This window comes from Theropithecus gelada, chromosome 9, assembly GCF_003255815.1.
Source record: "Theropithecus gelada isolate Dixy chromosome 9, Tgel_1.0, whole genome shotgun sequence".
Taxonomy (NCBI): Eukaryota; Metazoa; Chordata; class Mammalia; order Primates; family Cercopithecidae; genus Theropithecus; species Theropithecus gelada.
The window spans coordinates 120,568,073-120,584,171 of NC_037677.1; the positions used below are offsets into that span (position 1 = coordinate 120,568,073).

Below are 16,099 nucleotides of genomic sequence, written 5' to 3' on the forward strand. Positions count from 1 at the left end.
CAGGGAACAGCACAGAGCAGAGGAACAGCACAGAGCAGGGGAACAGCACAGAGCAGGGGAACAGCACAGAGCAGATAAATAGCACAGAGCATGGAACAGTACAGAGCAGGGACCAGCACAGAGGAGGGAACAGCACAGAGCAGGGAGCAGCACAGAGCAGAGGAACAGCACAAAGCAGAGAAAAGCACAGAGCAGGGGTACAGCACAGAGCAGGGAGCAGCACAGAGCAGGGGTACAGCACAGAGCAGGGAGCGGCACAGAGCAGGGGTACAGCACAGAGCAGGGAGCGGCACAGAGCAGGGGTACAGCACAGAGCAGGGAGCGGCACAGAGCAGGGAACAGGAAGGAGCAGGGAACAGCAGGGAATGGTACAGAGCAGAGGAAAGGCACAGAGCTTGGGAGCAGCACAGAGCTGGGAGCGGCACAGAGCTGGGAGACAAGAGTCCCGATCACACCTTCCTTGCGGGCCCTTACTAGCCACTGGCACTTACTGCTCACTGCTCGGATCATGTGCCCGGGCTTTCGGAACAAGAAGAGCTGCCAGTTCTGACTCATCCCCCTGTCCTGCACACAGCTGGCAATCAATGCTCACTGCATGGCTCACTGGAACCGGGTTCCAGTGCTGGGTCTTTGCCTGAGAACAGCCTCCTAACAAGGGAATTGTGCAATCTCTTTCTGCGGCCCTCGCCCCCCAACCCCAGCGCTAACGTTGCGGGAGGAATGAACGAATGATGGAACGAGACCAGACAGGAGCCCTGGGACCCGGCACTCACCAAACCGCTTCCGGGTCCACCAGTGTGGCTCCTTGATGGCGGAGAACTTGACCTCAGGGTGCAGCCGCAGGCGGTCATAGAGATCTGTGGTCCCGCACTTAGGCTGCCCTATGATGTAGAAGTGCGGCAGGCAGCGCAGGCGGAAGTGCTTCCCGTGCGCGTGCGCCAGGTGGCCCCAGAAGGCCTTGCGCAGCGCGTCGAAGGTGGAGCGGAAGCGCTTGGAGTAGAGCACGTAGGAGTTGGTGAGGTACGGGTCTGTGGTGTTCCGCCCCGAGAACTCCTCGTACCAACAGGGGCTCTTACTGTTTGGAAGGAATTTATTAGGGATGACTGAAAACATCTGCAAGGAAACAGAGGAGGAGAGACACCGAGGAGGGGAAAGTGAGCAAAGACACAATCTAACCGCAATGGGAACATGCCGTGAGACTGACGACCGTGTTCAAATTCGACCTGTTTGACAATGACTAACAAATAAAGCAAAACTTGGTAGACGGTCAATGACTGTGCTTTCCTCACCCCCCCCCCCCCCCCCCCCCAAAAAAAACTTGGATTAAAGATAATCCAAAATAAAGATTATTTTGATTAAAGTTAAAGAATAAAAGTTTAATTAAAATCCATTCAACCATAATTTACCTTTCTGACACACAACACACACGCACACATGGTAATTAAACAGAATCTTTTTACTAGTTGTATATTTAAATTGCCGTTAGAGATTAAAATATAGAATAGAAGCAGAAAATCAAATTTAACGCAGCTTTAAAATCCCAAATGATGGTGATCTGCAAAAGCAACTTTTAACTACCGCGATCACATGTCAAGCAAGAAGTTCTGGAATGAAATAATGAGAGCCGGCGGCCCTTGAACATGCCTAACCCAGCGTTCAGGACAGCAGATTCCCTTCCTAGCACTCCATGGCGTAAGCAAACATCACTCTTTCAGTGCATTCAAATCCATAAGGCTGTCAAATGATCCTTGCTACATCTGAGACATTTTTCAGTCATTTTCCTTCTGTGTTCCCAAAGATGGTGATAGAAAGAAAAGCACTCATTTCTAAAAATCAATCAGTCAAGATTAGCACAAAGCTACTCACATGCAACTCCTGCTTCTTAAGGTCTTCTAAGTCTGGGAGTTGTCTGGTCGTGAACTCAATCCTAGCTGTGATGCTGTTGATAATTAATTTAATGCTTGGATAGTCCTTCACGTATGAAATATTATTTACAGAGGATTGATGATGATGTTCTTTTGTGTCGCTTGGGTTTTCGCTGTCCATCAAGCTGGGGTTGCTGGGGAAGCCTCCGTAATGGAAAGGTGATGAGATCAGAAGCTCTTGGTGGGCCCCAGAAAGGATGTAAGAAGCCATTACCAAGGTCATTATTATCAGTCCAAAAACGAGGCTACATCGCTTCCCCTTCTTGAAGCGCATAAACCCACCCCAGTTCTCGTTCCCTTCAGTCCTCACTTCGAGAACAGCAAGCAAGTTCATCTGCTTACTGTCCACACGAAACAGAATTTTGTTTTCTCCTTTGCACGTGGGGCACGCCTGGTGACCGTGGTGGGGGCCCCCTCGGCAGTTGACCTGGTGCTTGTGTGCACCGTCGGGTAACAGCTGTATGCAGCAATTAATGCAGTGCCTCATGGTAGTGCCAGTGCCCTGGGCTGCTGGCTTACCGAGCCATGGGTGGTGGTCCCCCCAGGAGTCTGGATGTCCACAAATTGTGCCGGAAAACCTTAAGGATGCCTTGTGATTACATAAGATGGATGGAAAGCACAAATACAAAAATAAGCACACACCACAGCACTAGAGAAAGAGGACGCACATTCTTTGGTTCCGCTCCGAAAGAAAACAAAAGGAAGTGATGTCCCAGAGTCATGTTCTACAAGAGCCTCTGCAACCTTGGAGGAGGTCACTAGTTCGGGAGCAGCTCTGCCTGCCCTTCAGGTTTTTCCCATGGCACAAAAAAAGGTGGAAGAATTCTCACTGGGGAATATGGAAACACACAAAAAATTAAAAGAAATCATGGTCTTCTCACTGATGGATGGATTGCCATGCCATCCACGGAGGCATCTGTGAAGATCTCCACTTTTACATCCTGAGTACCTTTGGAATATTTCCTCTTTGTGGGGCGCAAACTTTAAAAAATGCCAGATTTCCTACACAAAAAGACAAGAGGCTTTATTACATTGTGTGGTAATAGCGATAACCCAAAGCTCATCCTCCAACCAGAGACAGATGCTCACTCTCTTTTCCACCTCTAAGTCCAGCCAAGCCAGCCTGGTTCTAAGCAAGTCATAGAAAATCATGAGGATAAAGGAAGAGGTTTCAGGTCCTTGCAGTTGGCTTTGGGGCTCAATTTCTGCCACCAAACATGGTCCCAATTCCAGCACCACCAGCGCCACATCAAACATCTCACATTGTGCATGGTCCACATCTCCCCTAATCCCTCTGCCTTGATATATCTCAGTTACAGGATCTCTGAATCCCAGGATGTTGTGATCATTCTCAGATTCATGCACAGTCAATGACTACAAATTTGAGGGATGAATTGAAATATCAGTGCTTTTCAGTCAATGAAAAATCTCAAGAATACTAAGGAGGATGGTTAGAATGGGAGCAGGCAGAGAAAATGTGTTTTTTCCCTCTCACTGGCATCAGCAGTCTCTTTCTTAGAGTTAACCTTTATTGTCAGATTAGGAAGCAAAAGTTAATGAAAATTTAGAAACAATGAAATGAGTCCCTCCTTCAGTAGAATGTATCATATTAAAAAAACCACTTGACTTTAAGTTATTAAGCAATTAAATCCAATGTATAGTATTCCCTCGAGTGGCACAGAGCTTCAGACCCTGACATAATTTTTCATTTTCATCATCTCGAGCAAGATATGATTCTTAAAAACCCATTAATAGAATCCTGTGGTTATAAAATATATTGTTGCCCAAATGACACTTCTTTGTAGATGTCATAAAAAGAGCCATGGATAAGCAAAAAAGGAGACCTACTTAGTTTCTGGCAGTGGTAGATCACCACTAATTGGCTGTGTGACCCTGAGCAAGCCACATAACCTCTCTGAGCTTTGGTTTCCTCAATAGCAAAATTAGGAAAATAGGGCACCTTAACAGGTACTAAATTAGCTACTACATGTAAAGAGTTTGAATAATGCCTGACACATATTTAGCATACCATAAAAGGTAGATAGTATTGATAATAATAGCATCATCAACTACTACTATGATTTTTCATTGTCAGTGAATGCCAAAAACATTTGAAATGGGATCAAAGATGAGAGATCCTATACCACATGATTATCCTTTAGCAATTGAAAATTACCCAAGAGTGATAGATTCATCTCCAACTCTACACACGCCACGCCTCAAACAACCCTCACTGTGTCCATAGAGGCGGCATTAACTAACCCCGCATCAAGATCTCCATGTACTGGCTGAAGGATTAAACAATCAGAACTCAACAGAAGAAATGTTCATGCCCCTTGGACTGAAAACCTCGTGTTTTCTCAAAATATGGTGGCCAAGAAATAGCCAAGCTGTGTGTTTCCCAAAACGTCTTCCTCCCACAAAATGTTCCGCTTGCCGTTGGTGAGTGTTCCATGCTTAAATTATTTGGAGAAAATGTGGAATGGACAAAATTACACAGAATTCTTTACAGCCGAACTTTTCAGGGCCTTTGATATGCTAATAAGCCCTGTGAATCCACAAGAGAGGAATATAATACACAAAGTTGTAAGTACATAATTGGCCAAGGAATCTCACTAGGGTATCAAGGAGCCAGTTTGAGAAAGGCTGGTCAGTAGAGGCTGAGACCTGAGTCCTGCAGAGGCGCTGGGGCGGGGATGCAGAAGGGGCCAGTTCTGGGAAGCCAGGCCGGACATCTCAGGCCCTACCCCCATCTCTTATCCCTGAGGGCAGCTGGAGGGACATGAGGGCAGCTGAAAGGACATGTCAGAAACCTCAAGACTCAACCTCTGCTTCAAACTTGCTCAACCACCCCTGACCCATCGCTTGCTACAAACAATTCTTCCAAACTAAAGAAACAAAAGGGCAAGATCCCCTACTTGGAAACTCCATCATTAAGGCCAAGAAAACATTTTTTCACATGTCCAAGACAGGGCCAAGCCGGGGTTAAAAATGAGACTCCAACCAGCAGCTCAGCAGGGAGGGAATTCACACCCTCCTGTCTTTCTGCTGCAGAAGATCGAATTAGATTCTTTAAAAAGCAAACAAAACACGGACTTTGAAGCTCCAAGACAGGAATGTACATAATCTGGACCCAAACGAATGGGCAAAACATTCCTAAACAAGGGCAGGGGAAGCTCATTTCAAGCAAAGCGAAAACATGAGCAGCTGACAGTCTCAACAGAGAGGAGGGAAGATGGGGTGCCCGGATCGGGTCCACAGAGCATGTCTGCCGGGCAGCCGCCCCCTCCAACCAGCCCAGCCTCTGCAAGTCCTGCTTCCTAAACAGAAAGAACTGAGGAGGCAATTTGAGAGGCTGCAAGAACCTAAGCAAAACACTCAGATACAGTGTTTTCTCAGCTCCTAGCATTCTTTCATTCGTTCATTCATCTGTTCAACAAATATCTTTTGAAGAACAGCTGAGTGTTGCACATGTCCAGTTAGGGGGAGGCCAGCCAAAAGCCAATACAAGATGAGGGATGTGATGTGGAAATAAAGAGATGAGTATTTGGACTCTATCCTTGGGTACTGGTACACAAGTACACAAAAAATTTTTGGTACACAAAAAATCCTTGGAATTTTTCTGAGTGATGGGGTGAGAGAAGCACCTGTCGTCATTCATGACAAGCCCCTTTCAGCCATATCTGAGTGTATCCTGATGCGGTGACCCTTTGCAGGCCAGGATAGCTCCAAGCTGAGGGCTGGTCACCAGAAAGACCAAGCCTTAGTGAGCAGCTTTCAGCAAACCCCCCAAACTCCAGGTAGGGAAGAAGGGCTGCAGATGAAGTCAGTCACCAGTGGCCAATGATTTAACCAATCATGCCTTTGTAATGAAACTGCCATCAAAACCCCTAAACCACTGGGCTCAGGCAGCTTCCAGGTTGGTGGACCCTTCGAGGTGCTGGGAAGGTGGAGTGGAGGGAGAGGGCATGGAAGCTCTACACACCTTCCTCCAACATACCTCACCCCATGCGTCTCATCTGCTGGCTGTTTCTGCATTGTATCCTATAATAGACTGATGATGAGCCAAGCACTCTCCTGAGTTCTGTGAGTCATTCTAGAGAATTACTGAACCTGAGGAGGTTGTGGGACTCTCTTGCCTTTGTAGCCAATTTGGACAGAAGCATGGGTAACCTGGGGACCCAGTACTTGGGACTGGCATCTGAAGTGGAGCAGTCTGGTGGGACCAAGCCCTCAAACCTGTAGAGTCTGCCTCTGGTAGGGGCAGACTTGAATTGAATGGTAGGATAATCAGTTAGGTTCTGGAGTTGGAGGATTTGCTGGTGTTGGAAAACACCCCTGGGCTGGGGTGGGAAGGGGGGTCCTCTCTGAGAAAAAACATAAAACTACCTCACATTTACAAGTTTTTACCAAAATCGATAGCCACTGTATAGTATGTCAAACATGCAGTAAGATGGACAAGCAATCTGAAGGCCAGGTGAATCCCTTGTAAGTGAAGGCCCTAGAGCCCGGCGGCTTCCAGACAAGCCCTCCCCTGACGGGTGCGAGTGGTGCAGGGCTGACCCAGAGAGGAGTTCTGTTCCCAAGTGGAGCTCCTGTCCCACCAGGGGTAGGGGTTGCAGGGCACAGGCTATAAAGAAGTCCCAAATGAATAAGATAATCCCAGATGCTGCTAGATAGAGGCTATGCAGAAAAGAATAAAGAAAAAGGGGAGAGAACAATAAAACCATTGGAACAGGGTTTTGGAATTCTTTGTGCCATCCTAGGATGGCCCATTCTTTGTTGTCAGGGCTGTCCTGCGTAGGATGCTTAGCAGCACCCTGGCCTCTACCCACTGGATGCCATAGCACGCGTTCCCCTGAGATGTCACAACTAAAAACGTCTCCAGGCATTGTCAATGTCCCCTGGGGTGCATAATCACCCCTGGGTTAGAGTCACTGCCTTAGAGGAGTGGGAGGTATGATACACAGGGTGACAGGGAAGACGATTTCACAGGGACATTGGAGGAGAAACCTGAATGACAAGAAGGAAGCCAGTCACATGGAGACCAGGGGAAGCAAAGGCCCTGTAGAGAGATGCTGTGGGGAGTCCCAACCCATGAGGGCTACTGGCAGGGTAGGCCAGTAGTGGGGGTGGAAACCCAATGGGAGAGGAGGCAGGGACCAGGCTCTATAAAGTCTTGAAGGCCAAAGTCAGGGGTGGGATTTGCTCAAGTGCAAAAAGGGAGGCACACTATATATTCTTTTTTTTTTTTTTTTTTTTTTTTTGAGATGGAGTCTCACTCTGTGGCCCAGGCTGGAGTGTAGTGGCACGATCTTGGCTCACTTCACTCTGCCTCCCAGGTTCAAGCGATTCTCCTGTCTCAGCTTCCGATGTACTGAGATTACAGGCACACACCACCACGCCTGGCTAATTTTTGCATTTTTAGTAGAGATGGAGTTTCACCACATTGGCCAGGCTAGTCTCGAACTCCTCGCCTCAAGTGATCCAGCCCGCCTTGGCCTCCCAAAGTGCTGGGATTACAGGCATGAGGCACCATGCCTGACCTCAAAAGAATTTTTATACTATGTATAATTATTAAAGAGCATAACTCAGGGAAGAAAAATCCAAGTAATGGGGTGGTATTGAAAGGAAAATGGATTGCTGTTATGTTCCTTATCTGGCCTTTTCCATAGGCCACAAATTATCCCAAGCACAGTTATTCAGAAACCTAACACTCAAGTGGTTCCTCCTTCAGAAAGGAGTCATGTATGCCCCTGCACTTCACCTGTCTGGAATGTCCACGTTTGGTGCCGGTCGACTCAGACAAGACGGGGCCCTTGGCGCTTCCGTTCATGTATGAAACCAAAGGATTCAGGTGTACATTTCAGTGAGATTACTTCCCACCTGGGCTGAATTCTGAGCCTGATGGATGCAGACCATCACTGTGGGAACCTGGCACCAGGAGAGAAATCAGATAACGGGTCCCAAAATAGAAAGTGTTCAATTACCCAGCCCTTGCTTGGACACCCCCTATTAACCTATGCACCCAAGCATCATTAGCAAGCCATTTATAACAAAATTGTAATTGAGAGACCCAGAAATACCACTTTAGATTAAGTAATTGAATGCCCCCTCAGTGTAAGATCGATAAAGGGCATCCAATTTCACCCTAGGAAAAACTTATTAAATTATTGTAGCTATAAGCTGATATAGCAGAGGAAAGATGTATGAAACTTCAGAAGAAATCTGGATGGATTTAAATAAATAGCTTCATTTTGGTAGAACATTTACATCTGTCCTCTGCGGAGAGAGAGGGAAAAAAATAGCTAATTACATTATTTTACCTTTATGTTTTAAGGAAAAAAATTCAATGGCTCTTAATTAACCTTTACTAAAACACAAAGCCTTCTTCTGATTAGTATGTCTAACTGCTGACATTCCTCTTTAGGCTATATATATGGAAATACATTTTTTCAAGGAATATTAATCAACAAGTAGGAGAAGGAACATTTTTCACATGTAGCTCGAAGACAGAAGGTTGTTGCTGAGACTGAGAAGAAAGCCAACAAGACTGAAGAGTTCTGTACAAATTGTAAATCATCAGATTCCGTCTTCTACCTGGACGTTGACAGTTTTGATCACATCCAGTCAATAGGCAGAATAAAGCCGCATCACAACATTCACTGGCCCATAGCATAGTGGAGAGAACACAGCAGTCACATGGGTTAGGATTCCAAGTCCATGTCCACCCAGTGGCCTTGGGAAAATCACTTAAGGTTTCTGGGCCTCTGTATTTTCAAAAGAAGTCCCTGCTAGCAACAGATCACGTACAGCATTGGAGTTCAGAGCCCAAGTGCTAGAGCCAGGCTGCCCAGGTTTGATCTTGAACAAGACATTAAACATCTCTTCTCCCCATTTCCTTGGATACAACTTAGGAATAATCACAGGACCTGTGTCACGGAAGTGCTGTAAGCACCTAGTGAACTCATTCATGCAAGGTGCTTAAAAGAGTATCTGGCCCGGCTGAGCGCAGTGGCTCACGCCTGTAATCCTAGCACTTTGGGAGGCTGAGGCGGGTGGATCACAAGGTCAGGAGTTCGACACCAGACTGACCAACATGGTGAAACACCATCTCCACTAAAAATACAAAAATTAGGGAGTGGTGGCGCACGCCTGTAATCCAAACTACTCAGGAGGCTGAGGCAGCAGAATCATTTGAATCCGGGAGGCAGAGGTTGCAGTGAGCCAAGATTGTGCCACTGCACTCCAGCCTGGGCAACACAGCAAGAGTCCGCCAAAAAAAAAAAGTGTCTGGCCCATAGTTAGTGCTCAATAAATGTTAGCTGGTATTACAGATGCACAGTGCTGGCCCACAGTGGGAATTTGATAAATAGTTATTTATTACTCTTTACCATAGATTGCATTATTGGTCTCAAGTTTTTCTTCTTCCCCTTGTTCACATTCTTTGCCACTTTGGAGGGCCTTCAGCTGCAGCAGTGATGTATTTCTCCACCCTTCGGTTTGAGTTGGGTGGCTTGCTTTGGCCAGCAGAATGAGGCAGAAGTGGGCTTAGAGCTGGCACATGCCAGGCCCTCAGACATGTCCTGTGTACTCATTTGTCCTCTTGCACCCTTGCTTGGCCAGGAGGAGTTGAGACAGGTGGAGCAGGGCCACCTGGCTGAGCCCACCCAGAGCAGCCAACACCCTCTGGATCTCAGCCAATTCCTAAAGACAGCAGAGAAATAATAAAGGGTCGATTTTTCTTTTTCTTTTTTTTTTTTTTTTTTTTTTCCGAGATAGAGTCTCACTCTGTCGCCCAGGCTGGAGTGCAGTGGTGTGATCTCAGCTCACTGCAACCTCTGCCTCCTGGAGGCTGGCTACCACCAGCAGTAGATATGCCAACATGATGATGGAAACTCAGAGGGGAGGCTGGGCGCAGTGGCTCACACCTGTCATCCCAGCACTAGGCAGTCGGATGACTCAAGCCCAGGGGTTCTAGACCAGCTTGGGCAACATGGCAAAACCCCATCTCTATAAAAAATACAAAAATTAGCTGGGTGTGGTGGTGCACACCTGTAGTCCCAGCTACTTGGGAGGCTGAGGTGGGAGGATTGCTTGAGCCTGGGGAGGTTGTGGCTGCAGTGAGTCGTGATCACACCACTGCACCAGCTGTGCAACAGAATGAGACCCTCTCTCAAAAACAAACAAACAAAAAGAAACTCAGAAGGGAGCTGTTCCTGAATCAAGACACAATGGCTGAAACATCGGAAAATAACACACCAGGTTATTTTCTGACAAAATGTGTGTGTATGACAACCACAGCTGTTTTGTTTTAGATATCCAAACAACCAGCCCACACTCCCCCGCCTCCTGATGAAGAGGCCTTCCTCCTTGCCTCTTTTTAGTTACTAATTTCTTCCTTGCTTCCTTCCTCTCCCTGAGCAAGCCTTTCCTGTAATCTGATCCTTATGGTTTCCTTGCCAGATTTCATCTTTCCTGATGCCTGGGACGCGTCACTCATGCTTTGTCTAAAACAGGTATTCTCAAACCACGATCTGGGGGATCTTCCTGGCCGGCCCAAAATCTGTGCATACAAAACCCAGGCAGTTTTTAAGCTTATTATTAAAGCACACTTGACTGTCTTTTAAGTTCATCATCAACATTACTTTTGGTTAATCACGACCACCTTACATGCATACAAAGTACATTCAATGCTATTATTTTAGTCCGTAAGCCATATCCATAATAAACAGGCATTTCCCCAAGACCAGATCTCTATAATATGCAGCCAGCGCCTTCCCCGTATTCTGAGCTCACTGATTCTCAACTTAGTAGTGTCATGTACGTCCGTGTGAAGAGACCACCAAACAGGTTTTGTGTGAGCAATAAAGCTTTTTAATCACCTGGGTGCAGGCGGGCTGAGTCCCAAAAGAGAGTCAGTGAAGGGAGATAAGGGTGGGTCTGTTTTATAGGAGTTGGGTAGATAAAGGAAAATTACAGTCCAAGGGGATTTGTTCTCTGGCGGGCAGGAGTGGGGGTCGCAAGGTGCTCAGTGGGGGAGCTTTTTGAGCCAGGATGAGCCAGGAAAAGGACTTCCACAAGGTAATGTCATCAGTTAAGGCAAGGACCAGCCATTTTCACTTCTTTTGTGGTGGAATGTCATCAGTTAAGGCAGGGCAAGGCATTTTCACTTCTTTTGTGATTCTTCAGTTACTTCAGGCCATCTGGGTGTACATGTGCAAGTCACAGGGGATGCGATGGCTTGGCTTGGGCTCGAGGCCTGACAGGTAGAAAGATGGGATGTAGGAAAAACGGTTTCCAAGCAGTCAAAAATAAGACATTATGCCAGGCTTGGGAGTCAGGCAGACCTGAGTTTCAACCCGAATCAAGTCTAAGGCTGCTCTAATGATCTCAGGCAATGAATTTAAACATTCTGTGACTAGGTTTCCTCATCTGTAAAATGGGACTCAAAAGATGTCTCCTAGTGTGAACGTGAGGAAGAAATGAGGTCATATACACAAAATGCGTAACCCAGAGTCTAGTACCCTGCAAGCCTTGGAAGGATGAGCCATCCCAAAATATGCCAAATTGATATGTTGATTATTTTGAGTCAAAAACACTGGAGGAATTATAGTTTCAGACAGGGCCAGCTGACCTGTCTCTTCCTGCATACTCCAAGCCGTAGACTCCTCTGGGAGGAGTACCCTTCCCCTGCCAGGCTGAGAAAATGGCCCTCCTCAGCAAAGCCTGGGAACTGGGGGCTGCAATGGACCAGGATAAATACACTTCACAAAGGAACCCTTCTCTTCCACTGGTTTTACACACCCCATATATCTCCCAGAGACTCCCCTAGAAATGTATATTGCTCCACCAGATCCCTTGTGTTCCATCTCTTCTGAAATTGATTGTCCTTTGTCTAAAAGGTCTAAAACCTTCAACTCCACTCTCTTGTGAAGATTCCCAGGTCCGTGTAAAACTAACAAAGTGTGTTTGCTTTCCTTTTGTTTGTCTGCCTGCTGTCAAGTTGGCTTCTGGCTGCAGTTGAGGAGCCCGCAAAAGAGTTAACGAGGAGGGGGCTGGAGGTGATCTCTGGCTCTCCTGCATCTCAATACATGACCTGGATTCCTTGCATTATTACTGGAGAGACCCTTGCGTCCTCACTCCAGGGTTACTTGCTTTCAGTGTGCATATATTATAATTCCAGACACTGGTGTCCAATTTTCTTGTCTGCCACTCATCTGAGGTGATGCCTTGGAAGAGGCAGGTAGCCACACAGATGCAGGAAGTAACACCCAAGTTCTACACTAGAACAACGTACTAAGAAGCTGAGCTGGCCGGGATCATTTGGGCACCCCTGGCACCAGGGCCCATAGCTCTGGCGAGCCGGGCACAGCTATGGGGAAAATTCTGGAAAAGCTCACCCCCCTCCAACGACCGTGGCCATCCAGAACTTGTTTTAGTGCTCAACAGCAAGGGCCAACCTTCCAGAAACGCACCCATCCCCAAAGATCTAGGGTAAACCAGCCACTGCTGTACAGATGGGAAATGCCAGACAGTGAAGCTCCTGGGATCCCTGAGGATTCTACTGCAGTCATTTACAATCAGAAACACCCGGAACCCCTCAACAATGATGGTGAGCACACTCAGACCCAGGGCAAAACCCAGGTGGCCTCCAGCAAATCAACTTGCCAGTATAAACCTACGGGTACCTGTCACCCAGCCTGCCTTTTACAGAGAAACTAAGGCCGGTGTGGTCTGTACTTCCCCAAGGACATGCAGCCCATGATAGAAAGGTGGGGCAAGAGGCCCCAGGGGCCTGACACTCAGTCTTCCACCATCCCTCAAGAGAAGAGCCCATCCTAACCTCTACCCCTACTACCCAGGCGTGGCCTCAGATAGTCCAGCGGCTTCTCCAGGCCCCTGGTGTTCTTCTCCCTTCCAATCTTCTGAGGAATCCCTTCCAAGAAAACAGATTTGCAGTCTCACCCAGAGACACAGGACAGGAAGGCGAGGGAAGCATCCCAGGAGGAAGCTGATGGGATGAAACTCCCCAACCTCCTTCAATCTCCTTTGAGCGCCTTGTCGGCCTGGGGCATTGTCTTAAACTGTCTCAATTCAGACTCTAGTCATCACTCAGGCTTGTCTCCTGCAGCCAGGGAAGAGCCTGCTAGGACCGGGTACAGCCCCAGGACAGAGACAAGGGATGGGGGAACAGAGATGTGCAGAGGCTGGCCTGGTGCCAAGTGTGGGGACAGGGGAAGGAAGGACAGAAAGCAAGGCGGGCAGGGGCAGGGGAGGAGGGAGAGGCGGGGCTGTCCCTTGTCAGTTGCCCTTGCAGCTGAGTCAATGGATAGGAATGGAACTAGCCCCATGCACAGGAGGCAGGCCCCAGTGCACACCCCCCAACTCCTATTTTGTCCCTGTACATCAAAGAAGCCTGGGCTGTGTATAACTGGACACACTGCAGCCCAGGCCTGTACAACCAGACACTCTGCAGTCCAGGCCTGTACAACTGGACACTCTGCAGCCCAGGCCTGTACGACCAGACACGCTGTGGCCCAGGCCTGATGGACCGGACACACTGCGGCCCAGCCAGTACGACTGGACACGCTTTGACCCAGGCCAATACAACCAGACACTCTGTGGCCCAGGCCTATAGGACCGGACACTCTCAGGCCCAGGCCTGTATGACCGGACACGCTGCGGCCCAGGTGGTGGCTTCCATGATGATTTGCATTTTAAAACTTCGGAGCAGCAAAGGAGGGACCCCCCAGCAAGGCAGGGAGCTGCTTGGTGTCCTGATCACTAACCTGGCTGGTCACCCTGAGCGTCACTTCATCTCTCAGGGCCTCTGTTTATCCGTATATAAGATACGGATTTGGGACTACCCCTTTTGGCCCTAACACTCATAGGTGTATGATTTGAAGTTAATTTCTCCTTAATAAAAACTCATTATCTTCATCTGTTATGTCTTTCAGGGCTGCTCAGAGGCCAGTGATTTTGCAATGAGCGTTGACTAGCCGGCGCAGCGCTTGCTTTATTAGCCAGATAATTAATTCAACAGAGACGCAGAGTTTTCTCCAGATTAGTGGTCCACACACTTTTGTACATGTTTATTTAAACACCTACTATGTGCAGGGCTTGCATTTGCCGGGGCTCCAAAGACAAAGAACGCAGCGTGTCCGGTCGTACAGGCCTGGGCCGCAGAGTGTCCAGTCATACAGACAAAAAAATGAACAGCCTGAATCCTCTGGGAACATCCCATCTAACTCCAGAACAAAGACTCCAGAGGCTCCAGAAAAATGCCCACATTCGGGACTGTATATCCCATTTCAAAGACAGCCGTGAAGCCCACCCATTCCAGGGAATCTGCAGAAGAACTAGCTCTGCTCCAGGAATCCGAAAAAGCATGGTAACAACAGCCGTGATTCAGTGAACCAGGGCCTCTGGCCATGGCAGGCAGGAGGGAGAATGGGGTCTTTTTCCTGTTCTCTGTGATAGCTTGGTCTCTAATAAGGCAATCAGCTCCGGCTCCCTTGTGCAGCCACCAGAGATATAGGCCAAACACAGCAGATGTCCCAGTCTCTCTGAAATGCACAAAATAATCAGGTTTTCTCAGCGAAGGGGCAGGGTGGACCACAGACTTCAAATATGTTCATGCTGCATTTCTCCCCCAGTGATTTCAATGTGCACAAAAGACTCTAAAGGTCTTTGTGACACAATCAATAATTTTTTCTGAAACCAAGTGAGGAGAAAAACTATTTCAGAGTGCTCATTTTATTATTTCCAGTAGTAAATCACACCAGTGTAGGGACTAGATTTTCTCATGCCTATATCTACTGACTCTGGTTTTCCAATAAGGCAGAGGCCGCTCAAGAGGAGCTTACGGGGTGTGCCGTGAAACGCGTCTACCGAAATGGCTCTAGGGAACAAAGCGAGGACAGTCATATAGCTGCAAAGCATTTTAGCAGCACGTGGAGTCAGTTTAGGGTATTAAGTGGCCCCAGGGATAGCGGCAAAAGAAGGAGGAAATGCCTGATAGTCCAGTATCTGCCACCTGCAGAGGACTGTGCTCGGTCCCTTCTTGAAGGCACTCTCTGAGGTCAGCACTGAGATTCCCCAAGTCGTGTGTGGGAAACTGAGGCACAGCAGGGTTAACCACATGCCTAGAGTCACAGGGCTCCCCAGTGGTGGGGCCAAAATCCAACCGCAGGTCTGTGTGGCTGCAAAGCCCGTGATCTTTCTCCTGCAGCAGGCGAACCAAGCTGTTGTTGGCAGCTGTAGGGGAACCTGCTCAGAACTCAAGGCTCACAGAGGAGCACGGTCAGCCATCACTCAGCCCACTGGCCACCTGTCTCCCTTGTAAGGAGGTGAGGCTGGACTACAAGCTCCATAAAAGGCCAGGTCAGTGGTGCTCAACACTGAATAGCACAGAGTAAGTGCTCAATAAATACTTTTAAATTAAAGAGTCAGGGAACAAGCTCCAGAAAGCATGGCAAATATCCAGCAAATATCCAGAACAGAGTCATTATTGCTGAGTCACAACAACAATGATGCCAGCTAACATGTGTTGAGAGCTTCCTTGTGTCCAGACACCAGGCTGGGGTTGATGGGGATTATTCTATTTAAATGTCATAATCTAAGAGGAAAGTACAATTATTACTTACATTTTACAGATGGGGAAACTGTGGCCCAGAGAATTTAATACTATACACTTCCTCCCCAAATGACTTACAGAATACAGGAGAGCGAGCTGGCCTAAGGAAGAGCTGGAGACCCAAGGCCTAGGCTGAACACTGGCCACACGGTTTAACCAGCCACATGACCGTAGGCAAACCCCTTCACCAGTTCGACCCTCATTCTCTTCATCTCAAAGTCGACGTGGAAGGCTCAGCATTGTTACATGGGTGCAGTGATCTCAGGAGTCCAGGATGTTTAACACATGTTATAATTATTCTTTTTGCACATTTTCGGGGTTCAAACACCTGCAACATCAAACCTTAACTACCAGGAAAAAGTGACCCATTTTCAGACTAGGGCTCATTCTGGCTGTCGTGTATTTAGACTACAAAGATGAGTGGTCCCTTCTAGTTGCTGTCCAACAATTTTTCCCTGACACAAATAGAGAAATGAATGAAAAGAAGCAGCCCAGAGTATAATGCGCAGAGACTATAGATTAGGGACAGAAGGAG

At 47.8% G+C, this 16,099-nt stretch overlaps 1 protein-coding gene across 3 annotated transcripts in view; it reads right to left on the reverse strand.

The window, feature by feature from the left end:
* The window catches only part of CHST15 (carbohydrate sulfotransferase 15), an 84,856-nt gene that overhangs the window by 35,016 nt on the left and 33,741 nt on the right, over nt 1–16,099 (reverse strand). For all 3 annotated transcript variants that reach the window (XM_025396459.1, XM_025396460.1, XM_025396461.1), the window contains exons 2-3: nt 1,867–2,927; nt 774–1,113 (exon numbers count right to left, since the gene is read on the reverse strand). In XM_025396459.1, coding sequence (XP_025252244.1) covers nt 774–1,113; nt 1,867–2,412 — 886 coding nt within the window. In that variant the 5' untranslated portion in view covers nt 2,413–2,927. The remainder of the gene's footprint in view (nt 1–773; nt 1,114–1,866; nt 2,928–16,099) is intronic.